Source organism: Ceratotherium simum, chromosome 34 (genome assembly GCF_057802395.1).
Source record: "Ceratotherium simum simum isolate JZ-2026a chromosome 34, ASM5780239v1, whole genome shotgun sequence".
NCBI classification, from domain to species: domain Eukaryota; kingdom Metazoa; phylum Chordata; class Mammalia; order Perissodactyla; family Rhinocerotidae; genus Ceratotherium; species Ceratotherium simum.
The window spans coordinates 7,059,183-7,080,981 of record NC_141933.1 but is presented as its reverse complement, the minus strand read 5'-3'; the positions used below and the strand labels follow the sequence as shown (position 1 = coordinate 7,080,981).

General features: G+C 61.5%; 3 protein-coding genes across 4 annotated transcripts; 2 read left to right on the top strand and 1 right to left on the bottom strand.

Moving 5' to 3' along the window:
• Positions 1-668: 668 nt before the first annotated feature.
• Positions 669-6,731, top strand: CNIH2 (cornichon family AMPA receptor auxiliary protein 2). The gene is made up of 6 exons (XM_004437649.3): positions 669-978; positions 4,753-4,821; positions 5,235-5,282; positions 5,536-5,648; positions 5,750-5,893; positions 6,073-6,731. The coding sequence occupies exons 1-6, from the start codon at positions 898-900 to the stop codon at positions 6,098-6,100; spliced, it is 483 nt and encodes a 160-aa protein (XP_004437706.1). The 5' UTR covers positions 669-897; the 3' UTR covers positions 6,101-6,731.
• Positions 6,732-7,079: 348 nt separating this feature from the next.
• Positions 7,080-11,287, bottom strand: YIF1A (Yip1 interacting factor homolog A, membrane trafficking protein). Of its 2 annotated transcripts, XM_004437650.3 has the most exons (8): positions 11,095-11,286; positions 10,198-10,409; positions 9,929-10,033; positions 9,732-9,810; positions 8,187-8,244; positions 7,866-8,021; positions 7,367-7,460; positions 7,080-7,281 (listed from the first exon to the last, which is right to left on the bottom strand). In XM_004437650.3, exons 1-8 carry the CDS (start codon positions 11,123-11,125, stop codon positions 7,135-7,137), a joined length of 882 nt encoding a protein of 293 aa, XP_004437707.1. In that variant the 5' UTR covers positions 11,126-11,286; the 3' UTR covers positions 7,080-7,134. The 2 variants fall into 2 exon arrangements, with proteins under 2 accessions (XP_004437707.1, XP_087278740.1); XM_087422614.1 differs by lacking the exon at positions 7,866-8,021 and having other exon boundaries at positions 11,095-11,287.
• Positions 11,288-13,639: 2,352 nt separating this feature from the next.
• Positions 13,640-19,513, top strand: TMEM151A (transmembrane protein 151A). The gene is made up of 2 exons (XM_004437651.2): positions 13,640-13,842; positions 16,066-19,513. Exons 1-2 carry the CDS (start codon positions 13,768-13,770, stop codon positions 17,395-17,397), a joined length of 1,407 nt encoding a protein of 468 aa, XP_004437708.1. The 5' UTR covers positions 13,640-13,767; the 3' UTR covers positions 17,398-19,513.
• Positions 19,514-21,799: the final 2,286 nt, after the last annotated feature.

The following is a 21,799-nucleotide window of genomic DNA, read 5'->3' as shown; positions in this document are numbered from 1 at the left end:
TCCTTGACCCACTTCCAGAAGCCAGGAGAGCTGCCTGCCTGTGCTTCTGTGGTCTGTCCCCACGGGCCCAGCACGGTTCCGGCAGGGAGGGAGGCTGCGGCCGTCAGCGAGTACCTGGTGAGCTGCGCCGACACCCACACAGGCGCACATCCAGGATGTGAAGTTGGGCCGCCGCCAGAGCCAGAGCCGCCAGGGCGCAGATAAGTGTGCCCCGTCGCACCTGGCCCGCATCCCCTCCAGCCCCCTGGTTCAGCCCCTTCCCCCGGCTCCGCTCTGCGTTCAAGCCAGGTATCTCTGCTTCCTGGGACAGTGACAAGTGCTTCGCACTTAAGACCCCTTAGTCCGGCCGGCCCCGGTGGGTGAGGCATGGTGTGTGAGGGTAGGGGTGTGTGTGCCCGTCCGAGTGGACCGAGTGTGGTGGTGGTGGGTTCGTTGTGTGGCGTGGTGGAAGGGTGGTGGAGGGACACGGCAGGGATGTGCGTCCATGCCTACGTGTCCCCAAGTTTGGGGCAGGGGGTGGCGCCGGGGCCCGGCCGGCGGAGGGGCGCACGGAGACCCAGCCCCGCCCGAGGCCGCTCGCACGGCGGCCCCGCCCCCGGCTCCGCCCCGCCAGCTTCGCGGGCTGGAGAGCGAGGGAGCCGCGGGCGAGGGATCGCAGGATGAGCGATCGGGGCCCGGGCAGCCGGCAGCGGACGCGCCCCCCGAGCCCACCGGCCCGTGCCCCGCGCGGCCCACGGCCCCGCGGCCCCGGTCCCGGCCGCGCCGCCCGCGTCCCCCGAGCCCGCGCCCGAGCCCTGCGGGCCATGCCCGGCCGGCCCTGAGCGCGGGCCGGGGGGCGTCCCCTTGCGCCCGGGCCCCGCGCTGGCGCCCCCCGGGCCGCCGCCCGGTGCGGGGGCCATGGCGTTCACCTTCGCCGCGTTCTGCTACATGCTCACCCTGGTGCTGTGCGCCTCCCTCATCTTCTTTGTCATCTGGCACGTAAGGCCGGGCTGGGGCTGGGGGCAGGGTGGGGGGCAGGGGGCGCACGGCGCGGGAGGGGGCCGGGCGGATGGTCTCAGGGCCCGGGAAACTTGGAGCCTCCTATCCGCTATCCCCCATCGTTCGGCTTCTGGTCGCCCCTATTAACACCCCCCATCCTGGGCTTCCTTCCCGGGGGCCCCCCTTCCTCCGCCGCCCCCGCCTGTCTGTGGGTATGTCAGTCGGTCCCTGACCCCCCTCCCCTGCCCCATGCAGCCTTGGGTGTGGGGCGGAATTCTGGGATTCTTGCTCCTTCCCTCTTCCTACCCCCCATCCAGTCGCCCCCATTTGTCCGTTAGGCGGTTTGTCTGTCTGCTCTCCCCCCCCACCTTTGTGGGTTTTTCCAGCCAGAGTGATGGAGGGGGTTGCCATGGCAACTGCATCTGTTTACAGGACCCACAGATCGCAGAGCCCATTAACCCTTTCCCTTCCTACCCCCCTCCCTGACCCAGCGCGATTGGCTCTAAGCAGCCTCAGAGACCTAGCCTCCACCCCCAGCTCACCTTGGGTTCCCCTACCTCCTCCTGTCGGGGCTTCCCTCCACCAGGTTTCCTCCCCACTTTCCAGCCTCCCTCCTCTTCCTGTCCCCACTTTCCCCTTTGTCTCTTGCCCCCCTTAGTCTGTCTCTCACTCTCTCCTGGACTCACACCTGGACTCATCCTTCAGAATGTCCATTTCTCATCCCTTATGCTGATCGCCTCCCTTTAGAGAGGATCCCTCTCCCCCATTCTCTCTCTGGGGCCCTCTCCTCAGTGGTCCCCCTCCCTGGCTCCCTTCTTCTCATTACAGAACTATCAGTCAGCCTCAGGCTTATTGTTTGGTGCCGCTTACTGCTCTCCCTCCTCCTCTGTCCCCCGAGGTTTCGGCCCCCACCCCGTCCCCTCCATTCGGCCTGCCCATCTCAGCCCCGGCCCACTCAGCGCAGCACCCTCTGCTCCTGCGTCCAGCACACAGGTCCCTGATCTTTCTCCCTTCCGGGGAGTCCCCTTACCCCACTGCAGTCTCTCCCCGGGTACCCTTGTCTTTTCTTCCTCTCACTTCCTTCCTATTGCTGCACCTGCCTCTTTCCTGGCTTCCCCACTTCCTCTCTTCTTTTCTTTTCCTGGGACCTGCTGCCTGCCTGCTCCGTGGCCTCCCCAGCTCTTGACGGTTCGCCATCCCCTGCTGCCCGCCTGCTGCCTGTCTCTTTTACATCAGGATCCCATGGACTCTGTGCCCCTCCTGTGTGAGGAGCGAGCCTCCACAGGCACTTTCCAACACAGCCCCATCTCTGTCCCTGGCTTTGCCTCTCTCTCTCTGGGGCTCTCCAGTTGCTTTTTCTTTTCTCTCCCCCGTTCTCTGTTTCTCTTTCCCTCTCGCCATCCTGCCTGGGTCCATAAGGCTGAACCTCCTGTCTCATGCCGGGGCCTTGGACAGTCCTGTGGGGTTGGGGGCAGGAGGGCTGGGGTCCTGAGGACTGGAAGGAATGGAGGGGCACAGCTGGGGACACAGAACTCACCAGCTCCTGGGAGAAAGGCTCCTGGAATTCCAGAAGCCCCTTTCTGTGCCCCACCCTACCCAGAGGCCTCCCACAGCGCCTCTGGGGGTCCCTGTCTTTAGAGGATCCTCAGAACAGTCCTGCGTCCACGCTTCCTGAGAAGCAGGCTCTGGGCGGCTTTGGGGGAGTCGAGGATGAATTAGACTCAGGCTTTGCCCTTGGGCGGCTCCCAGGCTGGGAGAAAGGGCCCAGGCTTTCTCAACAAGTATTTCTTGAGCACCTACTTCGAGTCAAGCACTGTGTTTGCTCAGCTGTTTAGCTGGGTGATCTTAGCCAGTGTCTCATCCTGAGTCTGCTTCCTCATCGGTAAAGTGGGCTTGTTGTACATACATCAGAGTACCCAGAGCAAGTCTGCCAAGGCCTGTCAGGGGTGGGGGTGGGGCCAGGAGGTGTGGTCCTCAATCCAAATTGGTAAGACCTAGAACCTTCCAGGGCAGTACCCTAGATCCCACACCAGACCCTGAGCCCAGGCCCCACTGGTCGCTAGGTAACCCTGGTGGTGAGTGACGCGTGTCAGCTGTCACCGTGGGGGATTGTTTGTTCCAGGGGGCTGAGTCAGCGCCAGGCAGCCTGGGGGGTGGGAGGCGCGACACCCGCTGCCTGCTGGTGGTGCCAGCTCTAGGGCAGACAGACGGCACCCTTCCGCTCCCTGCTGGACCCTGTTGCTATGCCTGGCAGGCAGGCGGCTGCCCAGAGTCAATGGGGAATTGGGGGTGCTGCTCCAGATGGCCCCACCTCCCTTCAGGAAGTCCATGTTCTCTCCCTCTGAGCCGTCTGGGGTCCGGGATGCTTGGGGGTGGGCCCGCTGCCTCATCCCAGGGCTAGTGCTGAGGGGAGGGGACCCCAGAAGCCTCCTCTGCCAGCCCTCTTCCCATGCCACCTCCCCCCAGTTCTGCCACATCATCCCCTCAAACACCTGCTCCCCACGAAAGTTCCCTATCCCAGTGAAGACACTGCCATCCACCAGATGCCCCAACACCTGAAGGCACCTCAGGCCCCTCTGCCTCCACTCCACCACCATTTAAGCCTTCTGCAGTTTGGCTTCTAAATAGCTCCAGAATCCATCCACACCTTTCCATCCCCACTGCCTCTCCTCACTCGGATCACCATCCGGGCCACTCCTCCAACACTCCAACAGTCCCCTCAGTAGTCTGGCCTGAGTGTGATAAAGTGGTTAAGGATTTTAACTCTGGGGTTTAACTGGGTTAGAATCCTGACTTGCCACTAACTAGCTGTGTGGCCTCCAACAAGTCACTTAACCTCTCTGTTTCCTCATCTGCAAAACAGAAATGATAATACCAGTACCTACATCATCAGGTCGTTGCAAGCATTAAATGAGTTAATAAACACAAAACCTGCTGGCATAGAGTAAGCATCATGTATGTCTTGGCTGGGACTGTTAGCCAGTTTGTACTTCCTGCTCCATCAATCCTAAAACATCAACCTGACTGCCCCACTCTGCAGCTTTGTATCCCTCAATGGTTCCCTATTACTTTTGTGTTCAAGTCCAAACATCTGGTCTGGCCTCACAGGGCACTCATGTCTGGCTCCGCTGACCTTGGCAGCAGCCCACCTTTCACCATCGCCTTCTCTCTTCCCACTCGCCTCACACTTTCACTCTAGCCCTGTGGAACCTGCAGCTTCCTGAATGTTCCTTGTTCTTTCAACCCTCTGCCTTTGTACTTGCTGTTCCTGCTGCTCGGACTGCCCTTCCCCCATTTGTTCACTAGACAAACAACTACTCAGAGTCCAGCCCGAACCTCCCATCACCCCCTATGCTGGATCGGGCACCTACCCCAGGTTCTCCCTGTACCCCACAACACTGACCACCCTGGAATGCAGTTCACAGTTCTCCTCCCAAGCCTGGGGTTCCTCCCGGGGCAGGGGCTGTGCCCCAGGCCTCTGGGGCCCCAGTGCTCAGCTCAGGGCCTGGCAGAGAAGACACCATCTGTTGGGATGTTCTGGATGGAGGTGTAGTGGACATGGCCTGAACTAGGCATCAGCACACTAGGGTTCCACTCCAGACTGTTGTGTGACGTTGGACCAGGCCCCGCCCCTCCCTGGGCCTCAGTTTCTCCACTTTTGCAGCAAGCTCCATCTGGTCTGGTCCCCATGTATGAATTCCTATCCCACAGAAGGACGGGTGGGGGGCCATAAGCAGCTGCCCCAACCCTGACGGGCACACGCCCCTCCCCCAGATCATAGCCTTTGACGAGCTGCGGACGGACTTCAAGAACCCCATTGACCAGGGGAACCCAGCGCGGGCAGTAAGTGATACATGTGCTGTGCCGAGGTGTGTCCGTCCGTCTGTCTGTCCCGGGCGAAGAGCGGGGTGGGGGACGGGAAGACAGGGTTGGGGGGGCACGGCGGCCATGCCCCTTCCTCTGTTCCCGCCCCCAGCAAACACCTGGCGCGGGCTCAGGGCTCGGGTTCCTCCTGGTGGGGCGGCCGTTGCCAGGCTCTGGGCCGTTTCCGTGGAGACGCGGGTGAAGGTCCCTCCATGGTGACGGTTGCCATGGGAACGGCGCGGCTGCTTTCTTGCCGCGCCGACACCGCAGACACTGCTCTGGCGCCCCCTGGCGGCCACGTGCAGAACGGTAGGGGGTGCGGAAAGGTGGTGGGGCGCCCCCAGTGCGTGCTCCTCTGCCTCTCCCATCGCGGCTTTTTCCTCCCCCTACAGCGCGAACGTTTGAAAAACATCGAACGCATCTGCTGCCTCCTGAGGAAGGTCAGTGTCAGGGCCGGGGTCAGGAGGCTCCTAGCCCAGCTTAGGCCCACTCACTGTGACCCAGAGCCGGGCCTCCTCTGGGGCATTTCATCAGCTCTGCCACCCGGGAGGGAGCGGGAAGCTAGAGGCCTCTTTAGTCCCTGGAGGTCTCGGTGGGTGGCACCTCCCAAACCCCAGCTCCCCTCTGTGCCCTTGAAGCTTGCTTGGGTCTGTCCGGACACCAGGCCGCTGACCTCTGACTCTCACTCCCCAGCTGGTGGTCCCAGAATACTCCATCCACGGCCTCTTCTGTCTGATGTTTCTGTGTGCAGCAGAGTGGGTGACCCTGGGCCTCAACATCCCCCTCCTCTTCTACCACCTCTGGAGGTGAGGGGAGCAGCTGCCTCAGGGAGGGTGAGATGGGGGAGCAGGGGCAGGGTGGGGGTGGGAGCCTTGATGGCAGGCACTCAGGCCCCTCCCTCGCCTAGGTACTTCCACCGCCCTGCAGATGGCTCTGAGGTCATGTATGATGCGGTCTCCATCATGAATGCTGACATCCTCAACTACTGCCAGAAGGAGTCCTGGTGCAAACTCGCCTTCTACCTGCTCTCCTTCTTCTATTACCTGTACAGGTGAGGCCCTGCCCACAGCAGTCAGAAGTCAGGGAAGGGATGCTCCAACCCCAGGAACCCTTGGGCCCCAAATTCCTGCCTTTGCCCTTAAGGACTGAGGGCAACCCATGGTGTGACAGGGTGGGTGGCCAGTGGCTGGGCCTGTTCAAGACTCGGCTCACTGCCTCGTGTTCCCACAGTATGGTTTATACGTTGGTGAGTTTCTAAGGGGGAAGCCGGCCAGGGAGCGAGCCCAGAACGGACCGGACGCCTGTGCACCCCCAGCCCTGCCCCTCGGCCACAGAGGCCTCAGCCCTGGGGAGGGAGGGGGCACTGGTGCCCCCAGCCTCCTCTCCACCCCCCAAACTGCTGCTGCGGGGACCGCCCGCCTTCAGAGCCCCCTCCCCTTGGACCAGGGCTGGGCAGAGCTCTAAATAGGGGCAGGGGCTCCTCTGCCGGCCTGTGGGCATGGCAGTCAGTCCTGGAAGGGGTGGGACCTCTGGCCTTGTCCACTTCAGGGGGAACCTGGGCCCTGCCAAGGGGCAGAGCTTGACCCTGGAAATTCTGGGCCGCCCCTCTCTACCCCCACCTTGAGGCTCCCCCTGCAGGTGGGGGGGTACCTGCACCTGGAATGAGCAGGCTCAGCAGGGGGGCAGCCCCACCCCTAGTCTGCCCTCTCCCCTTCCCCAGGCTCCTTCTCCAGACCCCTTCCTGTCCCCACGTGCCCCAGCCCCAGCCTATTCTGTCTCTTGGACCTATTTTCTATGTCGCCTGGAGGAGTCCGGCACCCCCTCCCCGGCCATTTGTGACAAAACATGAATAAACGACTGCAAACACGTGGGCCCCAGTTGTGCTCCTGAAAGGCTTGGAGAGGAGAGGGGGGCAAAGGGACTGGATAGGGGGCAGCCCCAAGCTAAACCCCCAGCACAGCTAGGCTCACCCCACCGGCCCTTCAGATCAGAGGCCTTCAAGGTCTCCTTGCCAGCTGCCCCCTTCCATCCTCACTTTCTCGGCCACAGATGAACAGCTATTCCAGCTGAAACCCATCCATCTGCCTTTCAAGGCAGTATCCAGGCCACCAACTCTAGGAAGCCCTCTCTGGGTCTCCCTCCTTCTAGACAGCCCCAAACCTGGTCCCCTCGACAATGCAGAGGCCCAGAGGTGTCAGCAGCTTCCCTCAGGCCCCAGAAACAAGGGTCAAATGAAATCAAGGAAATAAAATCTTCAATGTATGCAAAAATCAGTGCCAGTGGGGCTAGGGGTCACCGGACCAGGTGGAAGGTCAGCCAGTATATGATGAGGGGCTGGAAGGCCGCAGCTCCCAGAGTCAGGTAGAGCTGGAGACGCTGCCGGGGGGCCGAGCCTCCCACGCTGTCAGGGCCCAGGGCTGCTGTTCGCAAAGAGCGTACCTGGAGGAAAGGAGAGAGCTGAAACTGGGCCAGAGGGGAGGCTCCAACCCCAGGGGAAGAGCAGGAGGGGGCAGCCCAGACTCACGAGGAAGTACATGAGGGCAGAGGAAGTCCAGGCCCATGCCACGTAGTAGCCATCGCTGCCGAAGACCAGCCCCGTGAGCACACTGAGGATCATCCTGTGAGGGTGGGCACAGGAGGAAGAGAGGCTGGAAACCCCTCAAGGGTCCAGGCCTGAGATTGGCCCCACCCACCACCACCGGGGCCCTTTACCCCCAATCTACCTCCAGAGGGACCTGGACTCACAATGAATCTAGAAGGCCCAGGACTCAGCCCTAGGACCTGTATCTGAGATCCCTCAGCTCAAGGCCCTTCTCCCCTGTGCTCCCAGGGTGCCTCTCAATACATCCCTGACCTCCTGAACAACACTGCACAGCTGCTGAGGAGACTGCTGAGCACAGCTGGTCCCTCTAATAGAGAAGGCCGAGAGAGGGGCAGAGGGCTGCCCAGGGTCACAGTTTGAGGCTACAGCTATGCAGGCCCCTGCCCCAGGCCAGCCTTGCACCCGGCCCACAGGTGCTCACCCCACGTATTTGTAGCCGCTGTAGGCCAGCAGGTGGAAGGTGCTCAGGTCACTGCGCACGGTGGCCAGGTAGACACCCAGGAGCAGGGCTAGCACCTCTATCACGACCCACACCAGCGCCGTGCTCGCACACAGACCCAGCACCTCTGGGGAGAACCTGCAGCCATGGGGTGGGGGGGTAGTTGAGAACCAGTCAGCCTGTGGCAGGGGTGAGGCTAGGGGCACGGCGGGGGGCTAGGGACCTGGCACAGATCCCCTTGGGAGGTGAGGAGAGGAGCCAGGAGGGGGAGGTGGTGGGAATGGAGAGGGGGTCGGCACTGACCTCTTTTGAATGCCAAGTGCCATCCCAGCCAGCAGCACGTAGGTGATGAAGGCCATTGCTGCCAAGAGCCAGACAGACGCCATTAGCCTGACCGCCTCAACTAGAGCCCCTCACCCCCACTAGGCATTCGAGGCCACTGACACCCCTTCTCTTCCCCCCATACTTCCTTCCCTGCATATCCCAACATGCCCGACTCCACGCTCAGCTCCCCAGTGCCCTGCCTGGGGAGGACACCCACCCTGTGTAAATGCCACCTGACCCTTCTCTCAGGACCAAGCCACCTCCTTCCCTGTCCCTGTGCCCGGAAACTCACCAAGTGTCTCGAAACTACATCATGGGCCAAGGCCATTGCTCCTCCTAGACCAACAGGCAGGGCCAAACTGATCTCAGGCAAGACTATAGGAGCCAAATGCAGGCTCGGGGGACAACCCAGGCTGTCCCTGGAGTCTGGACCGTGGGGATGACCTCGTCTCCGCCAGAAATTCTAAGTGAGGCATCGGCGCTGGCTATGGCTCCAGCCACCGTGCCCATGTAGACAGCTCCATGTTTAACTCCGCTGTTTGCACAAAAGCTCAGAGCCAGTGGGCTGGGCTTTCATGGCAATTGTAACTCATCAGTCCTGTCCTCTGCCCCTTGAAGCACCAGAACTGATGTGCCCACTCACTGGCACAGCGTCTGGAATCGGGAAACCAGCTCTACCACCTAAGCTGTGTGGCCTCAAAGATACTCAAGTCTCTCTGAGCCTTGGCTTCAGCATGTAAAGTGGGGATGGCAGCGCCCACCTTACACAGTGGCTGTGACAGGGAAGCGAAATGAAGGATGGAGAAAGAAGCTGTGGCCCTCCTGGGCAACGGGGCTGGCTGCCTGCCCTCACTCCCAGTGCCACCCTCCTGGCACTCTCTGAGGGCTGGCTGTGGCGCCCTCACTCCTCCTCCAGGGTGTCCACCACGGCCTTGCCTGTGCAGGCGCCAGGACAGAGAGAAGTCGATGCAGAGTCTCCCAGCCACGGCAGAGTGTGGGCGGCCTGACCCATGCCATGTGGATGGGCAGTTGCAGGAACCCAGAAGGCACTAGGAGATGTTGGAGCAGGACTTGGGGGACAGGTAGTAACGAGGATAACAGCTCATATTTCCTTCGTGCTTCCCGCGGGCCAGTGCTAAGCGTATATTGCCTCACCAAATCTCCACAACTCCTCTGAGGCAGGGACTCTTGTTATTCCCATTTCATAGAAGAGTGAAGGAGCCAGCCTGAGGTCCTGCAGCTGGGAGTTGCACAGCCAGGTCTAAACCCAGGGCTCCAGGCTCGGGAGGGACGTGGGCCAAGTCAGGAGGCGGAAAGGTCTCCAAAGGGAGTACCCTGAGGGCACTGAAGGCACATCTGGGCAGCTCCTCCCTGGTCACTTCGCTCCCTCTACCTGGTGTCTAGCGACCGCCACACACAAAAGCACCAAGAGCAGATGCTGAATCAACACACGAGCCTCTCTCTTCTCATTGGTGCCTCAAGGCACAAGGCCCCCCTGTCCCCCCGCCCAAGTCAAAGACTCACTGGGGATATAGAGGTCAGGGGCGTTGAGGTCTTGCCGCGGGGGCAGAGGCACATCACGACTGTACTGCACTTCCCAGTTCTGGCAGGGGCAGCAGCGGCCAGGTCAGGAGGAAAGACAAGAGAGGAAAGACGGGGATTGAGGTCTAGGGCCAGACTCTGGGGCAGGATGGGGGAGGCAGGGGGACCCGCCAGCTCACCTGGTGCGTGTAGGGGAAGACCAGTAGCCCTAGCTTCTTGGCCACATAGGCTGTGTCCACAGCAAAAAAATACTTGAGTTTGTTCACAGACACGAAACGGTGCAGCTGGTAGGGGAGAAAGGAGGCTGTGGGCAGGCTGCACCCCAAACCTCGGGGTGCTCCTCTGTGTGCTCCTTCCCTGAGGGCTGCTGTGAGGATTAGGTGGGATCCCGTGATGCCCCAGCCCTGGCCAGAAATCCTGCCCCCCTTGCCCTGGGGGCGGGCCACACCTCCTTGTGCACCATGTCCTTCCCATGGGATGCAATGGAGCTGCCATAGGCCATAGCCATATTGGCCATTGGGTCCCCAAGCAAGTGGTTGACATTGAAGGTCACGTCCGCTCCTGGGGCTGGGTATCCCCCTGGCTGGCTGGAGTAAGCACCGCTGGTGTCATCGAAGAGGGGAGGGGGATCCGGAGCTGCACGAGCCCTGTGCTTGGAGCCTGTGGGTTTGTAGGTACCAGAGTAGGTGACAGGAATACCAAGCACAAGCCCAAACCACGGCCCCTTCCCCAGGCTGGGCAGCCCTGTATGGGTCCTGGGGGCACCACACAATCAGTGAGGGAGACCCTGGCTGGATGTGGGGTAGCTAACCCAGAGAGAGCTTTGATGAGGGATCCTTTTCGAGAGGTGCTTAATGTAGGCAAAGAGCGAGCTGAGACAGCCCCTGGAAATGGTTGCCCACGTGGGGGTTCCTGGGGGCCTTCTCAAGGGAAATGACTTCTGAACTGAGCCTCAGAGAACGAGTAGAAGTTTGTCAGGTGGAGAAGATAATTGAGAGGGCACCCTCGCATGAACAAGGGGGGAAAGGCGACGGCTGGGTACCCGGAGGCCGTGGGCAGTGATCAGGGACCCTGCCAGGGTCATGACAGAAAAGTTCTGGAGGCAGACCCTGTGCGTGCTCGGGTCGGGCATGGTGATCCCAGCGGTGCTGCCATGGCCCGATAATTGGGCCGAGAGGGCGAAGTCCGGGACGCGTCGCAGAGTCGCGCGGGGGCAGGAACCCCAATGACATCGCCGCCCTGGCAGCGGTCACGGCTGCCCCTCTCCCACAGGGTGAACCGGCCGCACAGCCGACTCTTCTCCGGCCTGTCGGGCCGCGCCCCGCCCACCCCGTGCCCCACGCACCGTGGGCTCCGTAGCCCGAGTGATAAGCCATAGCCGCGACGCTCGCTCTCCCCGAAGGCCCGCTGCGCCGCCTCGTGGGGGCGAATACTAATAAGGCAGCTGCTCCGCTCCCTGGGCACCGACACAGGTTACCGACCAGCCCGACACGTCCCCCGGCTGTCCGACCACAGCCGCCATGGCCACAGCGTCATCCTCCGCTGCCTGCCATTGGCTCCTCGGCGGCGCCGGCTCTCCCTTCCCCTCTCCCAATTGGCTACTGGTGCGCCCTGGCCGAAGCGGATTCGGCAGTAGTCAACTTCCGGGCGGGGGGATAGGCGGAGCAATTCGAGGCGCTCTTGGATTGGATAGTAGGATTGCTAGTTCGCGGCCGGAGCAGCCAATAGATGTGTTAAGGCAGGAGGGTGTTGAGAATTATTACCGCGCCTGCGCAATGGGGCACTTGACGCTCGCACTGCCACGACTACACCAGGCGGAGACCCGGCGGAGGCGGGCGGCGCTTGGAGTCTGGGAACGAAGCTTCTCTCGCGGGACGTACTCCAGGAGGGAGTGGGGCGGTGGGGCTCTGACCAGGCCCCGCCCCTCGGGGCTCCTGCCCCTCCCATTCCACGCTCGCTGTGCTCACCCGTCCCCCACATTCTCCCCAGTCCTGGTGCGGAGCACAGGTAGAGTTGGAGGTGTTGATAGGAAGCCAGGCGGGGCGGTGACAGCGCGGCCGAGCGAGCCCCGGGGTGCTGGCTCCGCCTCCCGCCTCACACCCCTCCTTTCCGCGCGGGTGCTGTCCGTCGTCTGGTGCTGAAATGCCCTACCGCCACCGCCGCCATCCTGAAGACCCCGGGGGCCTGCTGCTGGGGGGCTCTGGGCTCTCGATCCGCACACTCACCCATTACACATATCGAAAAACAGAGGTCCAGAAGATCTGAAGTCCAGAGACTGGGCGGTAGAGTTGGGACAGGATCCTGCACCAGGCCTGTTCGGTGGACTCTCCCGTGGTCCAGCCGATTTGCGGGTGGAGGTGTGCTGATCCGCCTCCTGACGCTGCGGTTGAAACTCCTGATTCATTGCCGGCCCTGCGGTCACCTCGAAGTGAGACCCCCAAGCCTCACTCGTGATCCCGGAGGCTCCTTTCTGTCCACCCAGTCTCGACCACTCCCACCCTCTCCGGAGACAGTCTTCAGGGGCCTCCCTTCTCAAGACCTTCAGCTACCACCTTCTAGAAAGTAAGATCAGGTCCTCTGCGACTTGTCTCTAGTTAGCAACCCAGTGTCCAGTTACACCAGGTGACCTTCCTGCTCTCCCAACTCAACCCACGTGGTCCAATCTCAGTGCCTTTGCCCAGAAGTGCCCTCCACCTGGGATGCCCTTCTCCCTCATATCCGCTTGTCCACAGCCTGGTTATCCTTTCAGAGGCAGTTCAACCTGTGCCTCTCAGAGAGAGGAAGGGAACAGAGGCCTGACTTGCCTTGGGGTGGAGGCTGGAGGCCAGGTTCTAGGCTCCCTTTGGGTGCACCAGTTTGCCCTGGATGTAAATTCCACGAGGACAGAGCCTATTGTCATTCTCCACTCCTACCTTTGTCTTCACAGTGCCAAGCACAGTACTTGCGTATAAAAGACACCCAGTAAACATCTGTGCCCAATAAATAAATAATAAATAAATGGATGAAATCCTGGGTCAGTCTTTTCCTCTCTCCACCATTTCAGTTACTTCACCTTTAAATGGGTAGGGGTGTTGAACCGAATGGTCTTTGCACTGACCTTTGCAAAAAAAAAAAAAAAAAAAAAATCACAAAACAAAACAAAACCCACCTAGCATTGCAACTCCGTATGTCTCACCTACTGATTTGCTAGCTTGGAGGCGAGGCTCAGACTGGGGATAGGTGTGAAGATCTGAGGCCCCTGAGTGCCAGGGAGCAGCACGGGGTCCATGGGTACCTGGGCGGGGGTCCTCCCATGCAGGACAGATCCCAGTCCCCTGTACCACATGATGAATGCTTACACATTGAATTCAACACCTTTTATCCCCATTTCTCAGGTGAGAAAATTGAGGTTGGAGATGGAGAGTGCCGGCCCAAGGTCAGGCAGCCGAGGGCCCCGGGTGTCCTGGTCCCCAGTCTGCCCGCTCTAAGTGGAGCCCAGCGCCTCTGCCCAGTTCATAAGGCTCATCACACCTCTCTGGGCTGGAACGGTCCCCTCTCCTACAAGCGAGGCTTCCGGGGTGGGGTCTGGGTGTGTTTAGGCCCGGGCCTACTCCTCAGAGACAGGAGCTCGCCAGTACCCAGCTCCTCAAGATTCCCCCTCCTCATTTTGCAGGGGGGGAAACGCAGGCCCCAGAGAGCAAGGACTCGGCCAAGGTCGCCAGGGCGAGTGCGGCAGGAGGGGACCCCGGGCGTCGTCCGCCCGGCCGGGGCTGCTCGGGGGCGGGGACGGCGCCCGCGGTGCCAGGCGCGGCCGGCGGCGCCGCCGGTGCCGCGGGGGCGGGGTCAGCCGGAGGGCGGGGCGCCGGGCACCTCGGCCGCCAACGCCGCCGCCGCCGTCGCTCTCGGGTTCCAGCTCGGCGCACTCCCTGCGCGGCCGCCGAGCCGAGCGGACGCCCAGCAGGGCCGCGCCGCAGCCCTCCGCGCTCCCCCCTATCATGCCCCGGGCCCGGGCCGGGGCCGCCGGAGCAGCCAGGACACCATGCCCGAGGACGGCGCTGGCGACGGGGGGGAGGTGCCCGCGCTCATGCCGGAGGGCGAGCCGCTGCGAGAGGAGGTACTGGCGCGGCGCGGTGGGGGCCGGAGCCGGGGCTGGAGCAGGGTGACGGGGACAAGGGAGGGGGCGAACCCCGGGACGGGGTCTGGGAAGGGAACTCCCGGAGCCCCTGCGGCCAATGACGTCATTGGGGTAGCCTGCGTCCTGAGAAGGGTCCCGGGGCCCAGGGGCCCGCGTGCGGGTCGGGGTGGGGCGGCTGGGAAGGGACGAGAAGGCGACTCCCGCCCCCGGCGCCCCCTCATCCAGCCTCGCCCTCCTGTGACGTAAGCGCCGGGCCCCTGCTCTCCCCGTTCCGCAGCGCTGCCCTCACCCCCGGGCCCCGGGGGTCAGGCCCCCAGCCCGGCCCAGCCGCTCACGAGGTGCCCGGGCGGCGCCTGCAATGCAGCAGCGGTGGCAGGGACTTGGGGGGCGGGGAGCGGAGGGAGGAGGGAAAGGAGGAAGGGAGGCTGCCTCTGGTACCCCTTCTCCGTGTCCCCGCGGTGAGGCCCAAGGGTCCATCCTGCAGGCTGGGACCCTCAGAATGGCCCCTCCTCAGCCCTAGCCAGGAAGAGGATCTGCAGGGGTGTGGGGCCCTGTGTGGGGTGTGGGGTGATAGGTGGTGAGTGGATCTATGTGTGCGAATGCTGGTTCGTGCTCCCCACACCTTGGGTGGGACATATGTGCCCCATGGTCAGGTGAGGGTCTGGTGGATCCCTTGGCCCAAGTGAAGTGGTGATGTGTGAGTGCGTGTGAGTGCATGCTCCTGTGGGTGGTGGGTGGGTCTCTCCTGTAGAGTCTGTAGGGTGTGGGTGTCAGGTTGCTGTAGGGGTGGGGGTGGGGGACGTGCACTGTGGTCAGGTGAGGGTCTGGTGTATCTCAGGCGTCAGTGAATGTGTAATGTGCATGTGTGTGTGTCTGTCCTGTGGTGGGGGTCTGTGGGGTTTGTGTGTGTGCACATGCGAGTGTGCCTGCACCTGTGCCCCACGTTATGGTGTGAGGAGGTTGTGCCCTGGGCACAGGTGAGGGTCTGGTGTGTCTTGAATGAACAGGCAGCGTGCACATCCGTGGTGGGTGAGACTGCGATGAGCATGTGGGGGGGGTGTGGATGAGTGGGTGTGTGCATCAAACTGGCCCTGCACGTCGGGGTGGTGGTGTGCCCCTGTGGTGGCTGATTGCGGGAGAGGGCAGGCTGCCCTCAGCTGGGATGGGGGTGGTTCCTCTCCTCTTGGGTCTCTCAAGGTCTGGGGGGGCTGGAGTGGGAGAGGTGGCCCCTTTACCCCACTCTGCTGTTTCCACCAGACCACCTGTTCCTTCTCCCCACTCCCTTCCCTCCTCCTCTCTCCATTGGGTGAGGTGGGGGCCAGGCTGGCAGCCCTGCCAAGGAGGGTGGGCCAAACCCTCTGGGCCAGGGAGTGGCCCCTGCCGCCCAGCAGCTGTGTCCCACCCCTTCTGTCCCTCCACACAGATGGGGAGTGGAGGACGGCACTCCATCTGCTCCCCCCAGACTCACACCTCCCCCGTTCCCGCTCTTCCTCTTTCTCACTTACTTAAAAGCCTCCCCAAGTCTCCTGCTGTCCCTCGTGGAACCAAGGGACCAGAGGGAGTCTCACGGTAACAGTAATGATATTTATTCCCACGGCCAGACCGTGTGCTGAGACCTTCACACATACAGTCTCACTGAATCCTCACAACAACCCAGTTCACAGATGAGCACACTGAAGTCCAGAGAGGATGAGGGCCCTGCCCAAGCATGCAGTAGGTGCTGAAGCCAGCACCGGATCCTGGGCAGTGGGGCTCCACGGCCCATGCTCTTCACCCCTAGGACTGCTGCCCCCCAGCCTCCCACACCACCAGGTCCAGGAATCAAGGCCCAGAGAGGGCAGGAATATGGCCAAGACCACACAGCAACTAGGGCCAGAGCCAGGACCAGAACTCAGTTTTCTTAATGGCGGATCAGGGAGTCCTTCCTTCTCTTGGCAGCGATGGGTCTGTTTCTTCGCAGGTGCCCTTGCCTGAGAGATGACAGGGTATAGTGGAGGACAGGCTCGGGGCAGGTAGGCCTGGGTTTGAATCGTGCAGCTCCAGTGTGAGTGAGCCAGAGGGTAAGGCCTGGAGCAGCTTGCTGGGTTCTCAGACCTCCTCGGTGCCTCCTCTGTAAAGTGGGGAGCGTAGCCCCGCCTCCTTCACGGGGCTTAAGCGCAGTGGCAGGTCCTGACCCAGCCTCCCCTCTCTGCGCCCCCGCAGCAGCGGCCCCTGAAACAGTCCCTGGGAAGCTCCCTGTGCCGCGAGTCGCACTGGAAGTGCCTGCTGCTCACGCTGCTCATCCACGCCTGCGGCGCCGTGGTGGCCTGGTGTCGCCTGGCCACGGTGCCACGGCTGGTCCTGGGGCCCGAGGCAGCCCTGGCCCGCGGGGCTGGGGGCCCGCCGCCCACCTACGCAGCCAGCCCCTGCTCCGATGGCTACCTGTACATCCCGCTGGCCTTCGTCTCCCTCCTCTACCTCCTCTACCTGGCTGAGTGCTGGCACTGTCACGTGCGGTCATGCCAGGCGCCGCGCACCGACGCCAACACCGTGCTCGCCCTGATCCGTCGGCTGCAGCAGGCGCCGCCCTGCGTCTGGTGGAAGGCCACCAGCTACCACTACGTGCGGCGCACCCGCCAGATCACCCGCTACCGGAACGGCGACGCCTACACCACCACGCAGGTCTACCACGAGAGGGCCGACAGTCGCACGGCCCGGGGCGAGTTTGACTACTCCGCGCACGGCGTCCGCGACGTCTCCAAGGAGCTCGTGGGCCTGGCCGACCACGCGGCCACGCGGCTGCGCTTCACCAAATGCTTCAGCTTCGGCAGCGCCGAGGCCGAGGCCTCGTACCTCACCCAGAGGGCCCGCTTCTTCAGTGCCAACGAGGGCCTGGACGACTACCTGGAGGCCCGCGAGGGCATGCACCTGAAGGACGTGGACTTCCGCGAGTCCCTCATGGTCTTCGCTGACCCCCGAAGCCCGCCCTGGTACGCCCGCGCCTGGGTCTTCTGGCTGGTGTCGGCGGCCACGCTCTCCTGGCCACTGCGCGTCGTGGCGGCCTATGGCACGGCCCATGTGCACTACCAGGTGGAGAAGCTCTTTGGCGCCAGCTCGCCCCCTCCTGGGGCCGTGCCCAGCGGGCCGCCGCTCTCCCGCGTGGCCACGGTGGACTTCACCGAGCTCGAGTGGCACATCTGCTCCAACCGGCAGCTGGTGCCCAGCTACTCCGAGGCCGTGGTCATGGGCGCCGGCTCCGGGGCCTACCTCCGCGGCTGCCAGCGCTGCCGCCGCTCCGTCAGCAGCAACTCGCTGCCTCCGGCCCGGCCCAGCGGGCCCCGCCTGCCTTTCAGCCGCAGCCGCCTCTCCCTGGGCGCTGGGGGCCGGGCCACGCCAGGGGTCTTCCGGAGCCTGAGCGGGGGGCCACTGGGGCGCCGTGGAGAAGACACGGAGCCCCTGGAAAGCCCGCCGTGCTACGAGGACGCCCTTTACTTCCCGGTGCTCATTGTCCACGGCGACAGCGGCTGCCAGGGGGATGGGCAGGGTGCGCTCTGAGACCCACATGGCCCCCTCCCCACCATCCCACCATGGGCTTCGCTGCCTGAGTCATTGTCGTCCAAACCGGGAGGGAAAACAGACCAGCACACGGGGTGGGGGTGGGGGTGGAGGCCCTTCACAGACTAAGATGCAGTGACCGTGGTCCTTTTGAGGGGAATGGAGGCCTCTGAAGCTGAGTCTATGAACTGTCCCAGCATGGCTCCTCCCGCCCCTGCCACAACCACGTTCCACCCCCTGCGATGGCACATGATCTGGCTTGGGGGCTTCTCAGGCTGGGCAGGGAGGAAGTTTCCAGAAAGCCTGGGATGGGGGAGGAGTCCTGGGGACAGCTGTTGCCTGCAGCAGAGGGCTGTCTGTGAGCTCTTCTCTGCATGGCAGAGGCCATGTTGGGAGCAACCCTCCAGCAACGCAGAAGCACAATTGGTGGTTTGGGGCCATGCCCAGCTGGACTGGCCTCCGTGAAGCTGAAGAGCTGGCTGTGGCAGCACAGCCTTGGCCCCACTACCTGCCCAAAGTCCCCTTCTTCCTCCTCCCCTGACACACCCCTCCCTGCCTGCCCTCTGGCCTCCGCTCGGGGCCAGTCCCTGATCAGACCCTGCGGCCAGCCCCTCTCCCGGGAGCCTGGTTCTTGGAGCACAGCCTTGTCCCACCCCAGGTTTTCCCTGGTGCACCCTCCCGCCACGTCCAGCTCCCCCTATAACCTGGGGTTCCTTCTCAGGACCCCGCCTCAATCCCACGTCCCCTGGTCTCCGCTTCTGCCCCCTGAAGTCCACGTCTGTCAGCCACGCACACACCCTCCGGGCTTTGTCTTCTCATCGATCCCCGGACTTCTCTGCTCTCACCTCCCTGATGACCCTCAGGGCCTAGGACCGCAGGGCATCCGAGGGGCCTTGGCCTCGGCCACAGCCTCTTGGACGATGCCCTTGCTCTGCCATGGAGGCCGTGCTTCCCCATCTGTGGGGCCTGGCCCAGGGGACATCATCCCTCCCCTTCCCTTCCAACTGGGGCTTCCACCCCATCTCAGGGGCCGCTGGGGGAGGGAAGAGGCAGAGAAGATGCAGATAAAATAAACGGTATGAAATGGCTGGGCTTCTCATGTGCGTTCCTGAGTCGTGGGCCTGAGGCCACCACCACAAGTGCAGCGGGCCACCCAGGTCAGGGGCACAGTGCTGGCCTCTGGGAGGAGATGTGGGACTGGCCTCCCGCACTCCCAGGGGCAGGGGCAGCGGAGCAGGAACCTCCCCACCCAGCCTGGGGCCTCTGACACTCAGGCTGGAGTCTCTCTGAGCAGCTGACTCCAACTGACCGGTGTCTGGGTCACATCTAAGGTGTTGTCCAAGTGGCCCCTCTTCCAGCCCAATGGGGGCTTCTGTTCCGCTGCTGGACGTGCCGAGGACTAAGGCAGTGGTGGCTGATGCCCAAAGTGGGGAGAAAGAGCTGTGCCTGTGGCAGAAGTTCAGTTCCCCCGATGGCTGGTGGTGGTATGGATCCAGGGGAATGGGCGCTGAGCAGGCTGGAGGACACAAAGCCGGAAAGAGCCAGCCCCAAATCAGGACGTGGGCTCCAAAGGTGGAGGACAAGGGCGGAGGAAGGGCCTCACTCATGGATGGAGCTAGAGAGGTCCCTCGAAGTGGTGTCTTCTCATGTACAGCGGTGCAGGGTGTTCACTCTGCAAGGACACTGGGCTGATGGGCAAGTGCAGGTGGAATCCAGGCTGTGGGCCACTCCTCAAGCCCTGGCAGGGAGCTGCATCCACCTGGATAAAGTGCACCCTTTCCCAATCCATGCAAAGGCACCATATGGGCTAGTGGTGGCCCTGGAAGGCTGCTGAGAGTGGGTGGGAGTCCCCTCAGACAGAGACAGAGCAGAGGGTGCTCTGGGCAGTGGGAGCTGCCTGCACAAAGGCCGGGTGCAGGGCAGGAAGCAAAGCACAATGAGCAGGTAGAAGCAGAGCCGTGAGGAGTTGGCTGAGGCCTTTGATACCAAACCCTAGAATTTGTTCTTCAGCTGGGGCAAACTGGAGCCATGGAAGGTGGTTGAGCAGGGAAGTGATAGGGTCAGGGCCGCGCATTAGGATTTTTAGCAAAAGTCCAGCCGCCTGCTGGCCACATGGGGAGGGTGGAGTTGGAGATCAGAACTTTCCTTGTGCGTCCACTGCCTCACTTCTCTGGGAGTGACGTCAGTTCTTTCTTCAGAAGCAACTTAGGTGGAAAACTCTATGGTGCCCAAGCATTCAAGGAGGCTGCAGGGGGGCCAGTGTGCTGCTCCAGCGCCTCCCTGGGGGGAAGATTTCCTCTTCCCTCATCCTCTCTAACACCACACCACCCACTAGCCACTCTCCACGCTCCTCCCCTCCTCAATAACAGAACCCCAGTTCTACTTCAGATGGCAATGAGCCCAGCTGAACAGCAACATTTCCAGCCTCCTTTGCACATATGGTGTGGTTGTGTGACTTAATTTTAGGATGAGATATAAGCAGAAGGTGTTGGAAGGGATTTCTAAGACTGGTCCTTGAAATAGAAACAATATTGGTGAAGCCTAGCTCTGTGCTGTTGGCTTCATCCTGCATTCAGCCTGGAATACAGATGTGATAGTTGGAACTCCAGTAGCCACTTTGGATCAGGAAGTGACCTAGAGAATTGTAGCCAGGTGCTGAGGACAGCAGAACAACAAGATAAAAGACCCTGGGCTTCTAATGACACCATGGGAGCTTCCATATCATCCCTAGGTTGCCTACTTCCAATCTCTCTAAATGAGAAAGAGAAATAAACTTCTAGTTTGTTTAAGCCACTATTTTCTCTTGTTCCTATTACTAGCAGCCTATATTATTATCTATGGCTGCATAACAAATTACCCCAAAATGTAGTGGCTTAAAACATCAATAATCGTTATTATCTTTCCTGGGTTCTGTGGGTCAAGAATTCAGACAGGGCACAGGGCACGTCTCTGCTCCAGGACATCGAGGGCCTCTGCTGGAAGACTCGAACAGCAGGGGTGGAATCATCCAAAGGCTCATTCACTCACATGTCTGGAAGTTGACGTTGGCCAGTGGCTGAGGGTCTAACTTGGACTATTGGCTGGAACACCCAAAGAGGGCCTCTCCATGTGACTTGGGCTTCCTCGTAACATGGCGGCTCCAAGGGCAAGTGTACCAAGAGGATGGAGGCTGTGTTGCCCTTTATGATCTAGCCTCAGAAGTCACACACGTCACTTCTGCCCCTTTCTATCAGTCAATGCTATTACAAAGGTGCACCCAGTTTCAAGGGGAGGGAACATAAGACCTCACATCTCGATGGAGGCTTGTCAACATCACATTGCAAGATTAGCACGTGGGATGGGAGCTAGATTAGTGGCCATCTTCAAAAATGCAATCAGCCGCTGAGCCAAATGCCTTTCCTAACTGATCCACACCTGCAGAGTGGCCTGCAAAATGAACACCAACCGTTTTGTGCTGCTGGTTTGAGGGAGGAAGGTGGTGGTATGTCAGACGTAGGCCTACGGGGGGTAGAATGACTCGCTCAGGTCATTTATTGGGGTCTCCCAGCCTGCGGTAGGTTAAATATGGCCACAAATTCTCTGCAGCCCCTCCCTTCAAGAGGTGGAAACTATTTCCCCACTCTTTAATTTTTTATTTATTTATTTATTTATTTTTTCCCCCAAAGCCCCAGTAGATAGTTGTATGTCATAGCTGCACATCCTTCTAGTTGCTGTACGTGGGACGCGGCCTCAGCATGGCCGGAGAAGCGGTGCGTTGGTGCACACCCGGGATCCGAACCCAGGCCGCCAGCAGCAGAGCGCGCACCCTTAACCGCCAAGCCACAGGGCCGGCCCCTATTTCCCCACTCTTTAAACCTGGGCTGGCCTTGTGACTTGCCTTAACCAATAAAATGTGGTGGAAGGAGGCTGTGCAACTTTAGAGGCGAGGCTTCGAGAGGCCTTTCAGCTTCCACCTGTGCTCCCTTGGAACCCCGAGACCACCACGCTGTGAAGATGCCCCGCATAGCCTCCTGAATGGTGAGTGGTCATGTGCAGGGGAACTGAGGCCCCCAGCCAAGAGCCGGCATCAGTTTCCAGACCTAGGAGTGAGGCCATGTTGGACACGCCAGCCCCACAGGAGTGACCCCAGGTGAGACCAGTAGACGAACAACCAAGCTGATCCCAGCCCAAACTGCCGACCTACAGAATAATGAGAAAAAAGAAGTCCTTGTTGTTTTAAGCCCTGAGTTTTGGGGTGATTTCTTACGTGTAATGAACAGCTGATAGGAGGCCCTGGACCCACTTCCACTTCATGATGGAGGGTCACGGGGCCTGGAGAAGCAGAGACCCAGAAATCGCAGTGTCTGCGAGACAGCTCCGTCTCCAGGTCTCCTAATGTCTCCTGTTCACCTGTTCCGTCTCT

Coding starts and splice junctions, on each gene's coding strand:
- CNIH2 (XM_004437649.3), top strand. CDS start 898: ATGGCGTTCACCTTCGCCGCGTTCTGCTACATGCTCACCCTGGTGCTG. Junction 979..4,752: donor TCTTCTTTGTCATCTGGCAC/GTAAGGCCGGGC, acceptor CCCCTCCCCCAG/ATCATAGCCTTTGACGAGCT. Junction 5,283..5,535: donor TCTGCTGCCTCCTGAGGAAG/GTCAGTGTCAGG, acceptor CTCACTCCCCAG/CTGGTGGTCCCAGAATACTC.
- YIF1A (XM_004437650.3), bottom strand. CDS start 11,125: ATGGCTTATCACTCGGGCTACGGAGCCCACG. Junction 8,245..9,731: donor CCCTGACCTCTATATCCCCA/GTGAGTCTTTGA, acceptor GGCTCTTGGCAG/CAATGGCCTTCATCACCTAC. Junction 7,282..7,366: donor CTGCCCTCATGTACTTCCTC/GTGAGTCTGGGC, acceptor CCTTTCCTCCAG/GTACGCTCTTTGCGAACAGC.
- TMEM151A (XM_004437651.2), top strand. CDS start 13,768: ATGCCCGAGGACGGCGCTGGCGACGGGGGGGAGGTGCCCGCGCTCATG. Junction 13,843..16,065: donor GCGAGCCGCTGCGAGAGGAG/GTACTGGCGCGG, acceptor GCGCCCCCGCAG/CAGCGGCCCCTGAAACAGTC.